We start from the raw sequence: 13,137 nt of genomic DNA, 5'->3' as shown, positions 1-13,137 counted from the left end.
ATGAAGGCAACATTATGGGGCATACAGTGAAGAAATTGTTGTCTGTTGTGTCCTTTTGGCCATTCGTAGAAAGCCCCATAGAACTGAGTTTATTTCTGGCAGGAGAAAACACAGCGCATGGACCGTAAACTATGGAACATAGAATCATAGACTTGGAAAGGACCTCAAAAGTCTTCTAGTCTAACCTCTTGCTCAATGCAGGACAACTTATACTATCCCAGGCAAATGGTTGTCCAATCTCTTCTTGAAAACCTCCAATGTTGGAGCTAGCCGTTCCATTGATTAAATGTTCTGTCAGGAAATTTCTCCTGAATGCCAAGTTGGACCTTTCTTTAACTCATTGCTCTTGGGCCCTATGGAGAATACGTCAATCCCCACTTCTCTGTCATAGCCTCTCAAGTACTGGAAGACAGTTATCATGTCACCCCTATTTCTTCTCTTTGGTAGACTAGGGATAGCTTCAAGATCGCCCGATGTGACAGTGCCACATGACAATGCTTTGATAAGACCACACTTGGAATATTGCATCTAGTTTTGATCACCATGATTCAAAAAAAACATGTTAAGACTTTGGAAAGACTGCAGAGAAGAGCAACAAAGATGATTAGGGGTCTAGAGGCTAAAGCCAGGGGTAGGCAACCTTGGCTCTTTTATGACTCGTGGACCTCAACTCCCAGAATTCCTGAGCCAGCCATGCGGAGGGGAAAGGGAGAGTTTCCAAGCTGAGCCATGCTGGCTCAGGGATTCTGGGAATTGAAGTCCACGAGTCATAAAAGAGCCAAGGTGGCCTACCCCTGGGCTAAACCATATGATGAATAATTAAGGGAACTGGGAATGTCTAACAAAGAAAAAGCTTAAGGAGTGACACGATAACAGTCTTCCAATATTTGAAGGGCTGTCACAGAGAAGAGGGGGTTAACCTATTCTCCAAAACAAGAAGTAGCAGATGGAGACCGTTCAAAGAGAGAAGCAACCTGAAATTTTCCTGGCAACGGGAGCAATTCATCAGTGGAACTCCTTGCCACCAGAAGTTGTGGGTGCTCCATCATTGGAGGCATTTGAGAAGAGATTGGACAACCATTTGTATGAAATGGTATAGGGTCTTCTGCTTGAGCAGGGGGTTGGACTAGAAGACCTCCAAGGTCCCTTCCGACTCTGTAATTCTTTTAGACCAGGGGTCTTCAAACTTGGCCCTTTTATGACTTGTGGACTTCAACTCCCAGAATTCCTCAGCCAGTGTGCCTGGCTGATGAATTCTGGGAGTTGAAGTCCACAAGTCATAAAAGGGCCATGTTTGAAGAGCCCTGTTTTAGACTTAAAACATTTAAATTTTTGCTTGTGGTAGTTAAGTAGCCTCACCGGATAACAGTCGGGAACAGCTCTGCTGAATATACATAGGACGTTGAAAATGAGCCTGCCATGGTAAACTTTCCAAGGACAGCCAGCATGGTGATTACCACAGGTAAATCTGGGAAGAAAAACCAGATATGAAGAGACAGAAAATCCGAAATAAGAGAGGCAATAACTTACAATTTTTAAAGAGACCATTTGAAGTTACAAAGAGCGCTGAAAAAAAGTTATTTGTGACCGGTCCTTGCACTAAGGGCTCTCATAGCATCTCCACAGTCGTGATCAAAATTTGGGTGCCTGGCATGCCTTGACAATGGTGGCAGCATCCTGGACTCATGTGATCACCAACAAGCTTTCCAACAGGCAAAATCAATGGGGGAAGCCATATTTGCTTTGCAACCATGTGGTTCACATCATCATCATCAGCATCATCATAATGATGATGAGGAGGAGGAGGAGGAAGAAGAGAAGGAGGAGGAGGAGAAGGAGGAGGAGAAGAAGGAGGAGGAGGAGAAAAAGAAGAACGAGAAGAAGAAGGAGAAGGAAGAGGAGGAGGAGGAGGAGAAGAAGAAGAAGAACGAGGAGGAGGAGGAGGAGGAGGAGGAGGAGGAGGAGAAGAAGAAGAAGAAGAAGAAGAAGAAGAAGAAGAAGAAGAAGAAGAAGAAGAAGAAGAAGAAGAAGAAGAAGAAGAAGAAGAAGAAGAAGAAGAAGAAGAAGAAGTAGTAGTAGGAGGAGTATTTCCTCCAGGAAATTGAAGTCACTACATTATAGTCAGGGGTTAGAATAGAATAGAACTGGAAGAGACCTTGGAGGTCATCTAGTCCAACCTCCTGCTCAGGCAGGAAGCCCTATACCATTTCAGACAAATGGCTGTCCAGCCTCTTCTTAAAAACTTCCAGTGTTGGAGCATTTACTGCTTCTGGAGGCAGGTTGTTCCACTGGTTAATTGTTCTGACAGTCAGGAAGTTTCTCCTTAGTTCCAGGTTGCTTAAACAACAACTGTGGCAAAAAAAGACTGTAAAATTGGGCATGTAATAACCACCTTCCTTAGAAATCTTGTGGCTGTAAGTCAAAGGCTTCCCATGTTAATAATAAAGCATTGGTAATAACTAGAAAAATGCCAGCACTTCCAGATCTAGTTCACACGTGCTTTGCTTTGCTTCTGCAATAAACTGTCATAGAAACCCAGTTATCATGATTCAAAACTTAGTGGGATGGGCAAACCCTGCCACTTATGAATTACAGGGAGTTCTCGACCTACAAACATTCATTTAGTAACTACTCAGTTACAACAGCACTAAAAAAAAGTGACTTATGACTGTTTTACATACTTATGACCAATGCAGCATCCCCACGGTCACATGACCAAAATTCAGATGCTTGGCAACTGGCTGCTACTTATGACAGATTCACTGTCCCAAGATCTGGGGATTATTGTTTGTAACTCTCCCAGATAAGCAATGGGGGGAACCAGATTTGCTTAATGATCGCATGATTCACTTAACAACTGCAGTGATTTGCTTAACACTTGAGGCAAAAAAAGGTTATAAAATGGGCCAAAACTCACTTAACCACTGCCTTGCTTAGCGACAGAAATTTTGGGCTCAGTTTAGTGGTAAGTCAAGGACTACCTATATCTAAGGTGACCAACCGTCCTCCTTTAGGGAGGACAGTCCTCCCTCAAAAAGCGTCCTCCTTCATGTCTTCCTTTTCGATATTTGAAGACTAATCTGCAGGGCTTTTTTTCCCTCATAGAACGCTCAGAACGGCATTCCGGCACCTTTTTTTGATGGGTTTTGTTTTCAACTTTTGCATGAGCTGTGCTACTCCCCCTATTGGCTTTCAAAGCCAATAGGAATTGCTGCTGAGCGCGCCAAAACACCAGCTGGCAAACTTTGCACATGCAAGTTGTCTGTATTATTGTTGCAATGAATAAAATGTTTCTTTTATTTACGATATTTTTTTCTTCAATTTATTTGTGTCCTCCTTTTCATTGTAAAAAAGTTGGTCACCTTACTATATCTCTATTTAATAGTATTTCAGATGAGGAAATACTTTTGATCTAGGCCAGGGGTAGGCCACCTTGGTTCTTTTATGATTCGTGGACTTCAACTCCCAGAATTCCTGAGCCAGCATGGCTCAGCTTGGAAACCTCTCCCTTTCCCCTCAGCATGGCTGGCTCAGGAATTCTGGGAGTTGAAGTCCACTAGTCATAAAAGAGCCAAGGTGGCCTACCCCTGGACTAGGACTAGGCCGCTTTATGACTTATGGACTTCAACTCCCAGAATTCCTGAGCCAGCATGTCTCAGCTTGGAAACCTTTCCCTTTCCCCTCAGCACAGCTGGCTCAGGAATTCTGGGAGTTGAAGTCCACGAGTCATAAAAGAGCCAAGATGGCCTACCCCTGGTCTATGCCATGATCATAAACTGAGCACTCTCTGTTTACAACCATTCCAGTTTAGCAAAATGTGGGAATGCTTTTAATTGGAACCCCACCTTTGGGCACGGCGCTGATCAGAAGAGAAAAGACCCCTCCCAGGAAGAGGGACAGCGACTGGCACTTCTTCCTTCCCAAGCATTGCATGAGGAAGACGCAAAGGATTCGGGCTGGGATTTCAACCGCCCCAAAGATGACCTGTGTCAGGTAGATATTCAGGCCGAAGCTGCCAACATTCAGGCTTAATCCATAGTAGGCCAAACTATTGACAAACCTAAGAGAAGGGAGGCAGGAGGGAGGGAGGGAGGGAGGGAGGGAGGAAGGAAGGAAGGAAGGAAGGAAGGAAGGAAGGAAGGAAGGAAGGAAGGAAGGAAGGAAGGAAGGAAGGAAGGAAGGAGAGACGGGGAAGGAGAGGGAGGGAGAGAGAGAGAGAGAGAGAGAGAGAGAGAGAGAGAGAAGAAAGGAAGGGAATAAAGAATGGAATAAAAGAAAGGAATAGGAAAAATTAGAGGGAAGGAAAGAAAGGGAGGAAGAAAAAAGGGAAGAAAGGAGAAAGAAAAGGGAGGAGTAATGTAGGAGGGAGGGAGAACGAGAGACGAATAAAAGGAAGCACGGAAGAAATGAGAGGGGAAGGAAAAAGGGAGGAAAAAAGGAAGGGGAGGAAGGAGAAAAAGGGAGGAAGAAGAGGAAGAAGGAAGGAATAATGGAGGGAGGGAGGGAGGGAGGGAGGGAGGAAGGAAGGAAGGAAGGAAGGAAGGAAGGAAGGAAGGAAGGAAGGAAGGAAGGAAGGAAGGAAGGAGAAATTGTTACCATTAAAAGGAGAATACACAAGATAAAGTTGATAAATACTACATTTTCTTTTCCTATTCCCCAAATCAATGCTATTTTTACAGGGATGTACGAAAAACTTGTAGGAAAGGCACTTAAATAGCTACACACACAGTCCTTGACTGATCATCCATTTAGCAACCATTTGAAGTTATGACCCCACTGAAAAAAAAGAGACACAGGACTTCTCCTCGCACTTATGACTCTTATAGCATTTCTGTGGTCACCTGATTGCAATTCAAGCACTTGGCAAACGCCCTGTGTGTGTGTGTGTGTGTGTGTGTGTGTGTGTGACAGTTACAACACCCTAGAATCAGGCCGCTGTTCTCTGCAACCATCCCAGCCAGCTTTCAACAAGAAAAGCCAACAAGGGGAAGCCAGATTCACTTAATGACCGTGTGATTCACTTAACCACTGCAGTGATTAGCTTAATGCGGCAAAAAGTTCATAAAATCAGGTGTCATCCAGGATGTTGTAACTGTCACACACACACACACACACACACACACACACACCAGTTGCCAAGTGCTTGAATTGCAATCAAGTGCAACCACAGAAATGCTACAAGAGTCATAAGTGCGAGGAGAAATCATATGTCTCTTTTTTTGAGGGATGGAAGTTCCCATTTCAATTGTGGTTGTAAGTTGAGGACTGCTTATATCAGTGGTTCTCAACCTGTGGGTCAGGACCCCATTTGGGGTCGAATGACCATTTCACGGGGGTCGCCAAACAACGCAGTCCGCCATTTTTTCCCCCCTTTTCCTTAGCTGTGCTACTCCCTTTTATTCTATTGGCTTTTGAAAGCCAATAGAATAGACTCTCTTGAGTAGAGTCTCATTCTATTGGCTTTCAAAAGCCAATAGGAATTGTCCAGGCTGTCTCTGCCCTGCTGAGCCCGCTAAAAGTCCCATTCTGCAAACGGTGCTGCACCAGTTGAGTAGTCCTCGACTTACGACCTGTTGAGTAGTCCTCAACTTATGACCGGCTGGGGGTCGCGGCATTAAAAAGGTTGAGAACCACTGGCTTATATGAATAGGAGGCTAGATAAGCAAATCTCCCTTTCTGTCTTATTTGGTAAAGTCACAGAGAGAGCCTGACTTTGGAGAAAGTAGGGTAGGGGGCATTAAAGAGGGTCTCAAAGAGGAGCAGTTTTTTTTCCAGTTTTCAGCTACTACACCCTACAACAATAATGTAGCATTTCCGGAATCCTTGCAATCTGTTCCTTGACTTCGCCAACATCAAAGAAACGATATCAATCTCTCTGAAATTCACTCTTCCTCACCTTACCTTAAACAAAATCGTGGGATTATTTTGACTTCCGTTTTCACACATGCCTTCTGTTTTCCACCGGTTGCAGTCTCTTATCCATGCTCCCTCTTAACAACAACTTAACAACTCTTTGATACCTTCTCCAAGGCCACTTTAAATTCGTTTATTGAGTGAGAATTACTCCAATGGGCCTGATTAGCCCCGTTAGATTAATATTTTTTTTCCCAGGAAGGTGAACTTTCTGAACTCTTGTTTGAGTTGGAAATTGTTACTTTTATCAAAGCGTTTGAATTGTCTATGAAAGACACAACATACTTACCAGATTAGGGAAATTATCAGGGTCACTTTTGCTAATTGGGGATTCCTAACGAGATCCAAAAGTGTTGTTGAAGACTTGGCTTTCTTTTCAAGTTTTAGCTTTATTAAAAGATGAGAAAATGAAAGAATAAAAGTGTGAAGAAGAATGTCCCTTTTGCATCTTTACTATTCTGGGAACTTGTTTGCTTCTTCTAGGCAGGCTTCTGGTTAGTCACCTCTCCAGATGTGTTGAACCATAACTACAGATAGTCCTTGACTTACAATAGTTCATTTAGTGACCGTTGAAGATGCAACAGCACTGAAAAAAGTGACTTTTTCACACTTAATGAACATGGCAGCCTCCCCCTAGTCACGTGATCAAAATTCAGACATCTGGCAACTGGTTCACATCTATGATGGGCTGCAGCACCCCGGGGGGGGGGGTGTCGTGTGATCCCCTTTTGCTTTCTGACAAGCAAAGTCAATGGGGAAAGCCAGATTCACTTAACAACCGTGTGACTAACTTAACAACTGCAGTGATTTACTTAAGAACTGTGGCGAGGAAGGTTGTAAAATGAGGCAAAACTCAATTAACAACTGTGTCTCTTAGCAACAGAAATTTTCGGTTCAATTGTGGTCGTAGGTTGAGGACTATCTCTATCTCTGTTTAACAGTATTTCAGGAAGGGAATGTCCATTCTTCTCAAATGTTCATAAATAAAAAAATATTGTTATGTCTAACGTCACTTGCACACAATAACATTATTATGGAGATAATGTGATTTATCTGTTCCGGTTCCTTTTTTTAAAAAAAAAAAAGGCTTAAAGATAATTTAAGCAACTAGATCAGGGGTAGGCAACCTTGGCTCCTTTATGACTCGTGGACTTCAACTCCCAGAATTCCTGAGCCAGCCATGCTGAGGGGAAAGGGAGAGTTTCCAAGCTGAGACATGCTGGCTCGGGAATTCTGGGAGTTGAAGTCCACGAGTCATGAGGGAACCATAGTTCCCCCATGCTGGCTCAGGAATTCTGGGAGTTGAAGTCCACGAGTCATAAAAGAGCCAAGGTGGCCTACCCCTGAAATTGATAGTTTTGTGTTAGTCTCTAAGTCTAGAACCCCAGACCCCATAAGGCTGGGACATAATCTCAGACTAACTAGAATATCATCTTGATCTGCAAAAGTCTTGGCTTTCTGTAGAAGTGGCTCACCACGAATACCCAGAAGCATCTATGGATGGAAGGAGTCAAGATGGTGGCTGTTCACCTGAATGAAACCTCACTCCTGTTTTGACAGGTGGATTTTCTGGAGGAGACCTTTCACTTCTCATCCAAGAAGCTTCCTCAGTTCTGGTTGCCGCTCTACATGGGGCTGTCCTTTGAAGAGCATCTGGAAGCTCCAGTTGGTTCAAAATGCAAGTTTTGTGCAGACCTCAGTGTGCACATGTGACACTTCTCCGGCAAATTGCTTCCAGGTGCTATTCAAAGTGCTGGTTGTCACCTTTAAAGCCCTTCATGGCTTGGGACCAGGTTACCTGAAGGACCGTCTCTTGCAGATCACACCCACCTCTACCACTTGAGTGGGGAGGCAAGGAATGTTGGGGGTCCCCTGTCCCCTAAGGAGGTGAATCCAGTGAGACCAGAAGAAGGGCCTTCTCTGTGGTGGCTCCCTCTCTCTTGAACATCATCACCCCAGAAATTAAACTGCTCCCCTCACTCTTTTGTAAGGCCCTAAAGATGTGGTTCTGAGGAACCCAGAGCAGGATGGAGCCCACTGAGTGGCTGGTATGATTGTGTGTTGCTGTGGTGTGTGTGTTATTATTTTATTATTTTTTCTAAATTGTGTTTTTATTGTCTGTAAGCAGCCTAGAGTCACTGTGAGCAAGTAGGTGGCTATATAAATTCTCTAAAACAAATAAATTAAATGAGAAGCAAAACAAATTCTTTTTCCTCATGGGGAAAAAAAACATAGCCCAATGGTCTTTAAAAAAAAGAAAAAGCATCCTTGAGACAACCATGACTTGGATGACTAAGAAACTTCATAGATAAGAGAAGGAACTGTAGCCAAAAATTACTGAAGGACCACAACCAGACCAGGGAGGCAGGGAATATTATGGGCTCCTACCCTTAAGGAGGTCCAACTAGAGGGACCAAGAAGAAGGGCCTTCTCCGTGGTGGCTCCTTCCCTGTAGAACAACATCCCTGCAGAGATAAGAGTGGCCCCCACTTTGACCCCCTTGTGAAAGGCCCCAAAGACTTGGTTTGACCATCAGGTCCAGGGAGATGATTTTTATACAGGGCTTTTATGTAAGCCACCGTGAGTGAGTAGGCTGGCCATATAAAATTTCTTAATAATAAATAAATACATAAAATATAATGCAAAGGGCGCTTGGGCAATGCATGCCTAAGAGTGGCTTAATCAACAGAAATAGTGTCACAGGGTTGGTAGAAAGATGCGAGGTTTTCTAGCCCAACTTCCTGACTAAGGCAGGTGTCTTTATTCTATCCTGGGCAAATGGTTGTCCAGTCTTTTCTTAAAAACCTCCTCCTCTTTGGACAATTTTTTCATTCCCGAGTTGCTCCCAACCACATTTGATTTGGACTCTCTGCAAAAATAACTTTGTAGGAACAGAAAACAAAACGAAACAAAAACTTACCTGCTCTAACAGTTTCGGAGGGATGGTTCGCTTGTTTACGGAGGCTGCTTTTTGGAGACGTTTTTTAGCTTCCTCTACTTTGCCTTTCATTGCAAGCCACCGAGCGGACTCAGGAAGGACCCTGAAAAATATTGGTGCAGCAAGCAAGCAAATAATTTCAAATTTTGGAGAGATGGCGTCTCTATCAAATGACACAAAATATCTCTCAAACTGACCACTTGAGGCAAAACTATAATAGTAATAGTAATAATAATAATAATAATAATAATAATAATAATAATAAACATATAATAATAATAAACAATAATAAACATCTGTCTATCCCAGGTCCTGGGTAAGGACTCGATAGGTAGACAAAATGCCAAATCCAGTCTGAACATCTGGCTGACTGTGCGATGATCGATAATAATAATAATAATAATAATAATAATAATAATAATAATAATAATAATAATAATAATAACAACAACAAAAATATCATTTGCCTGTAAGCAAAAACTGGTGGGATCATAAAATAGAGAAAGTCATAGAAAATGATAAAATTAAACTGCTCTGGGTCTTCAGAATTCAAACAGACAAGCACCTGCAACATAACACCCCAGACTTAACAATTGTCAATAAGAAAGACAAAAAAGTCTGGATCGTGGACGTGGCAGTGCCTGGAGATAGCAGAATAGAAGAGAAAGAACTGGAGAAGATAACAAAATACAAAGACCTACAAATAGAAATAGAAAGACTGTGGCAAAAGCAAGCAAGGGTAGTACCAATAGTCATAGGCTCCTTGGGTGCAATCCCAAAACAACTGGAGCACCACTTGAATACCATTGGCATTAACAAATTTGCTATTAGTCAATTGCAAAAGGCAGCCTTACTAGGAACTGCTTCCATCCTGCGACGATACCTGTAATACCATCACACATCCACATCTGCCTATCCCAGGTCCTGGGTAAGGACTCGATGGGTAGAAAAAATGCCAAATCCAGTCTGAACATCTAGCTGACTGTGCGATGATCGATAATAATAATAATAATAATAATAATAATAATAATAATAATGATGATGATGATGATGATGATGATGATGATGATGATGATGATGATGATGATGAAGTTGGAAGGGACCTTGGAGGTCATCGAGTCCAACCCCCTGCTCAGGCAGGAAACCCTACACCATTTCAGACAAATGGCTGTCCAATCTCTTCTTAAAGACTTCCAGTATTGGAGCATTCACAGTTTCTGGAGGCAGGTGTTCCACTGATTAATTTTTCTCACTGTCAGGAAGTTTCTCCGTAGTTCTAGGTTGCTTCTTTCCTTGATTTAGTGTCCATCCATTGCTTCTTGTCCTGCTTTCAGGCATTTGGAGAATAGCTAGACTCCCTCTTCTTTGGGGCAGCCCCTGAGATACTGGAACACTGCTATCATGTCCCCCCTTGTCCTTCTCTTCATTAAACTAGACCTACCCAATTCCAGCAACTGTTCTTTATATGTTTTAGCTTCCAGTCTTCTAATCATCTTTGTTGCTCTTCTCTGTACTCTTTCTAGAGTCCAGGTCTATCCTTGGATAGAGAGTCAAAGGGTCATGACAGATCAAGGGGTCAAGCCTCCTTTTTCTTGTGTTCACATGCAATGCATGTAAAAAAAAGCCAAGGCTTGCCACACTGCCATCTTGATTTTTTTGATTGACACCCCACTTTTCCTTGTCCTGTCCAAGAGGGCTAGCACAAAAACAATAAATGACAGTTGTTTTACATGAAATTAATTTTAATTAATAGTTCATCTGTTTCTCTCTCCTGAGTTGTTTTCTTCTTTTTTCTTTTTCTTTCTTTCTTTTCTGGCAGATATATGCAGGTAGTCCTCACTTAACAACCACGATTAAAACCCAGAATTTTGATTGTATGTTGTTGTGATCATTGTGCAAGTCATCATGTTACCTGACTCAATTTTATGATCAATTTTACAGTGATTATAAAGTGAGTAACTACGGTCATTAAGAAAATCATGTGGTTGTTAATCAAACCAAATGGTCTTTAAGCAAATCCAGTATATCCAATGGGCATTTTTTTATTGTTTTTGGCCGGAAAAAGGCAAAAAAACTTTGCAAATCACAGCTGTAAATTTGAACCAGGTGCCTGAAATGTGATCATGAAATTGCAGGATGGATGTGCATCAACTACAACTTTTAAGATGTGTTGCAAGTAACTTTTTTGAATCTGTAAGTTGCTAAGTGATTGGTCATTAAGCAAGAAGTACCTGTAATATCTCTACAGGCAGTCCTTGGCTTACAGTAGTTCGTTTAGTGACCGTTCAAAGTGACAACAGCACTGAAAAAGAGTGACTTATGACTGTTTTTCACACGACCGTTGCAGCATCCCCCTGGTCACATGATCAAAACTCAGATGCTTAGCAACTGACTCGTACTTCTGATAGTTGCAGTACCCCGGGATCATATGATTCCTTTTTGTGACTCCCTTCTAATAAGCAAAGTCAATGGGGAACCAGATTCACCAACAACTGTATAATTAACTGTATAATTAACTATATAATTAGCAACTGCACTGTTGCAAGAAAGGTCGTAAAATGGGGTAAAACTCACTTAACAAATGTTTCACTTAGCCACAGAAGTTTTGGGCTCTGTTGTGGTCATAAGGACTACCCATATATAATGTTTACACAATGTTTCTTAGTTACACAGCTTGGAAGATATTTGGTATCATGCTAAAAATCCATTTATACATCCAACCAAATCTTAAAAGGAGTCGACAGCAGGGTTTGAACCCAGTACTTACCATATGTAGAAAAAGCAAAGAAAAATTGGGGCAGAACCAGCAATCTGAAGGTGCCGCCAATCCTGAAGGCTGTAAGCTAACCCAGCCAGGATCATTTGTCCCAAAGCAAAAGTCACATGACTAACGATCAGGGTGTGTGGACGATAGGCAATGCCGACCCATTCAGTGCCTGTGAAAGATCAGAGGGGGAAAAAAGCAGAGGTCAGCCTGCTATCTCGCCCCCTACAAATCTGAAGAGTTCCCTTCGCTCTCTTCATCTTGATCAGTGATGGCGAACCTTTTAGAGATCGAGTGCCCAAACTGCAACCCCAAACCCACTTATGTATAGTCGGGTGCCGGGTGGGTGTGGCTGCGATAGTAACGGCAGACTGGGTGGGACTAAAAAGTTCAATCAATCAATTCCAACTTTGCGAGATCTTTTTTTTCCCCATGAGGTTGAAACTGATTGATCGATTGAAACTTTTTCTTATTGCACACGGTGGCGGAGGCCTAAAGCAAAAAGGTTTTATAAAACCGAGCTGAAGGCCTAGGACTGGGGCGATGGTGCGCGTGTCAACAGAGAGCTCTGCGTGCCACCTGTGGCACGCGTGCCATAGGTTCGCCACCATGGATCTAAATTGTTTAAGACTTGGAATAACCGAATCATCAACATCAGCATAATCATCAAAGACAACAGCACCTAGCACTTACTTATATACCACTTCACAGTTCTTTACAATCCTTTCTGAGCGGTTTACAGTCAGCCTATTGTCCCCCAACAATCTTTGCCCTCATTTAGATTCAGATAGATAGATAGATAGATAGATAGATAGATAGATAGATAGATGGATGGATGGATGGATGGATGGATGGATGGATGGATGGACGGATGGACGGATGGACAAACAGACAGAATGAATGGATGAATGGAAACAGATTAGATAGATAGATAGATAGATAGATAGATAGATGGATGGATGGATGGATGGATGGATGGATGGATGGATGGATAGATAGATAGATAGATAGATAGATAGATAGATAGATAGACAGATGGACGGATGGACGGACAGACAGAATGGATGGATGGATGGATGGATGGATGGAAACAGATTAGATAGAGATAGATGGATAGATAGATAGCGATAGATAGATAGATAGATAGATAGATAGATAGATAGATAGATAGATAGATAGGGGGGGATGGATGGATAGATAGATAGATAGATAGATAGATAGATAGATAGATAGATAGATAGATAGATAGATAGATAGATAGCTATACCAATACTAGTAGCACTCAAACTTATATTCCGTTTTACAGTGCTTTACAGTCCTCCCTGAGAGGTTTACAATGTCAGCCTGTGGCCTCCAACAATGTGGGTAATCGTTTTACCAACCTTGGAAGGATGGAAGGCTAAGTCAACCTTGAGCCGGTAAGGATCGAACTGCTGGCTACGGGCAGAGTCAGCCTGCAATGTTACATTCTAACCACTGCGCCAGCAGGGCTCTTATAATCACCTTATGTAAATGCACATCC

General features: G+C 42.5%; 1 protein-coding gene across 1 annotated transcript in view; it reads right to left on the bottom strand.

The window, feature by feature from the left end:
* LOC120319630 (solute carrier family 22 member 13-like) overlaps nucleotides 1-13,137 on the bottom strand; it is a 35,321-nt gene that overhangs the window by 10,013 nt on the left and 12,171 nt on the right. The window contains exons 4-8 of the mRNA XM_039368704.1: nucleotides 11,619-11,787; nucleotides 8,834-8,954; nucleotides 6,203-6,300; nucleotides 3,846-4,060; nucleotides 1,360-1,468 (exon numbers count right to left, since the gene is read on the bottom strand). Coding sequence (XP_039224638.1) covers nucleotides 1,360-1,468; nucleotides 3,846-4,060; nucleotides 6,203-6,300; nucleotides 8,834-8,954; nucleotides 11,619-11,787 — 712 coding nt within the window. The remainder of the gene's footprint in view (nucleotides 1-1,359; nucleotides 1,469-3,845; nucleotides 4,061-6,202; nucleotides 6,301-8,833; nucleotides 8,955-11,618; nucleotides 11,788-13,137) is intronic.

The sequence above is a fragment of the Crotalus tigris genome, unplaced genomic scaffold (assembly GCF_016545835.1).
Source record: "Crotalus tigris isolate CLP2741 ecotype Arizona unplaced genomic scaffold, ASM1654583v1 scf7180000020906.486998, whole genome shotgun sequence".
Classification (NCBI taxonomy): Eukaryota; Metazoa; Chordata; class Lepidosauria; order Squamata; family Viperidae; genus Crotalus; species Crotalus tigris.
This window is presented reverse-complemented; position numbering and strand designations above follow the sequence as displayed.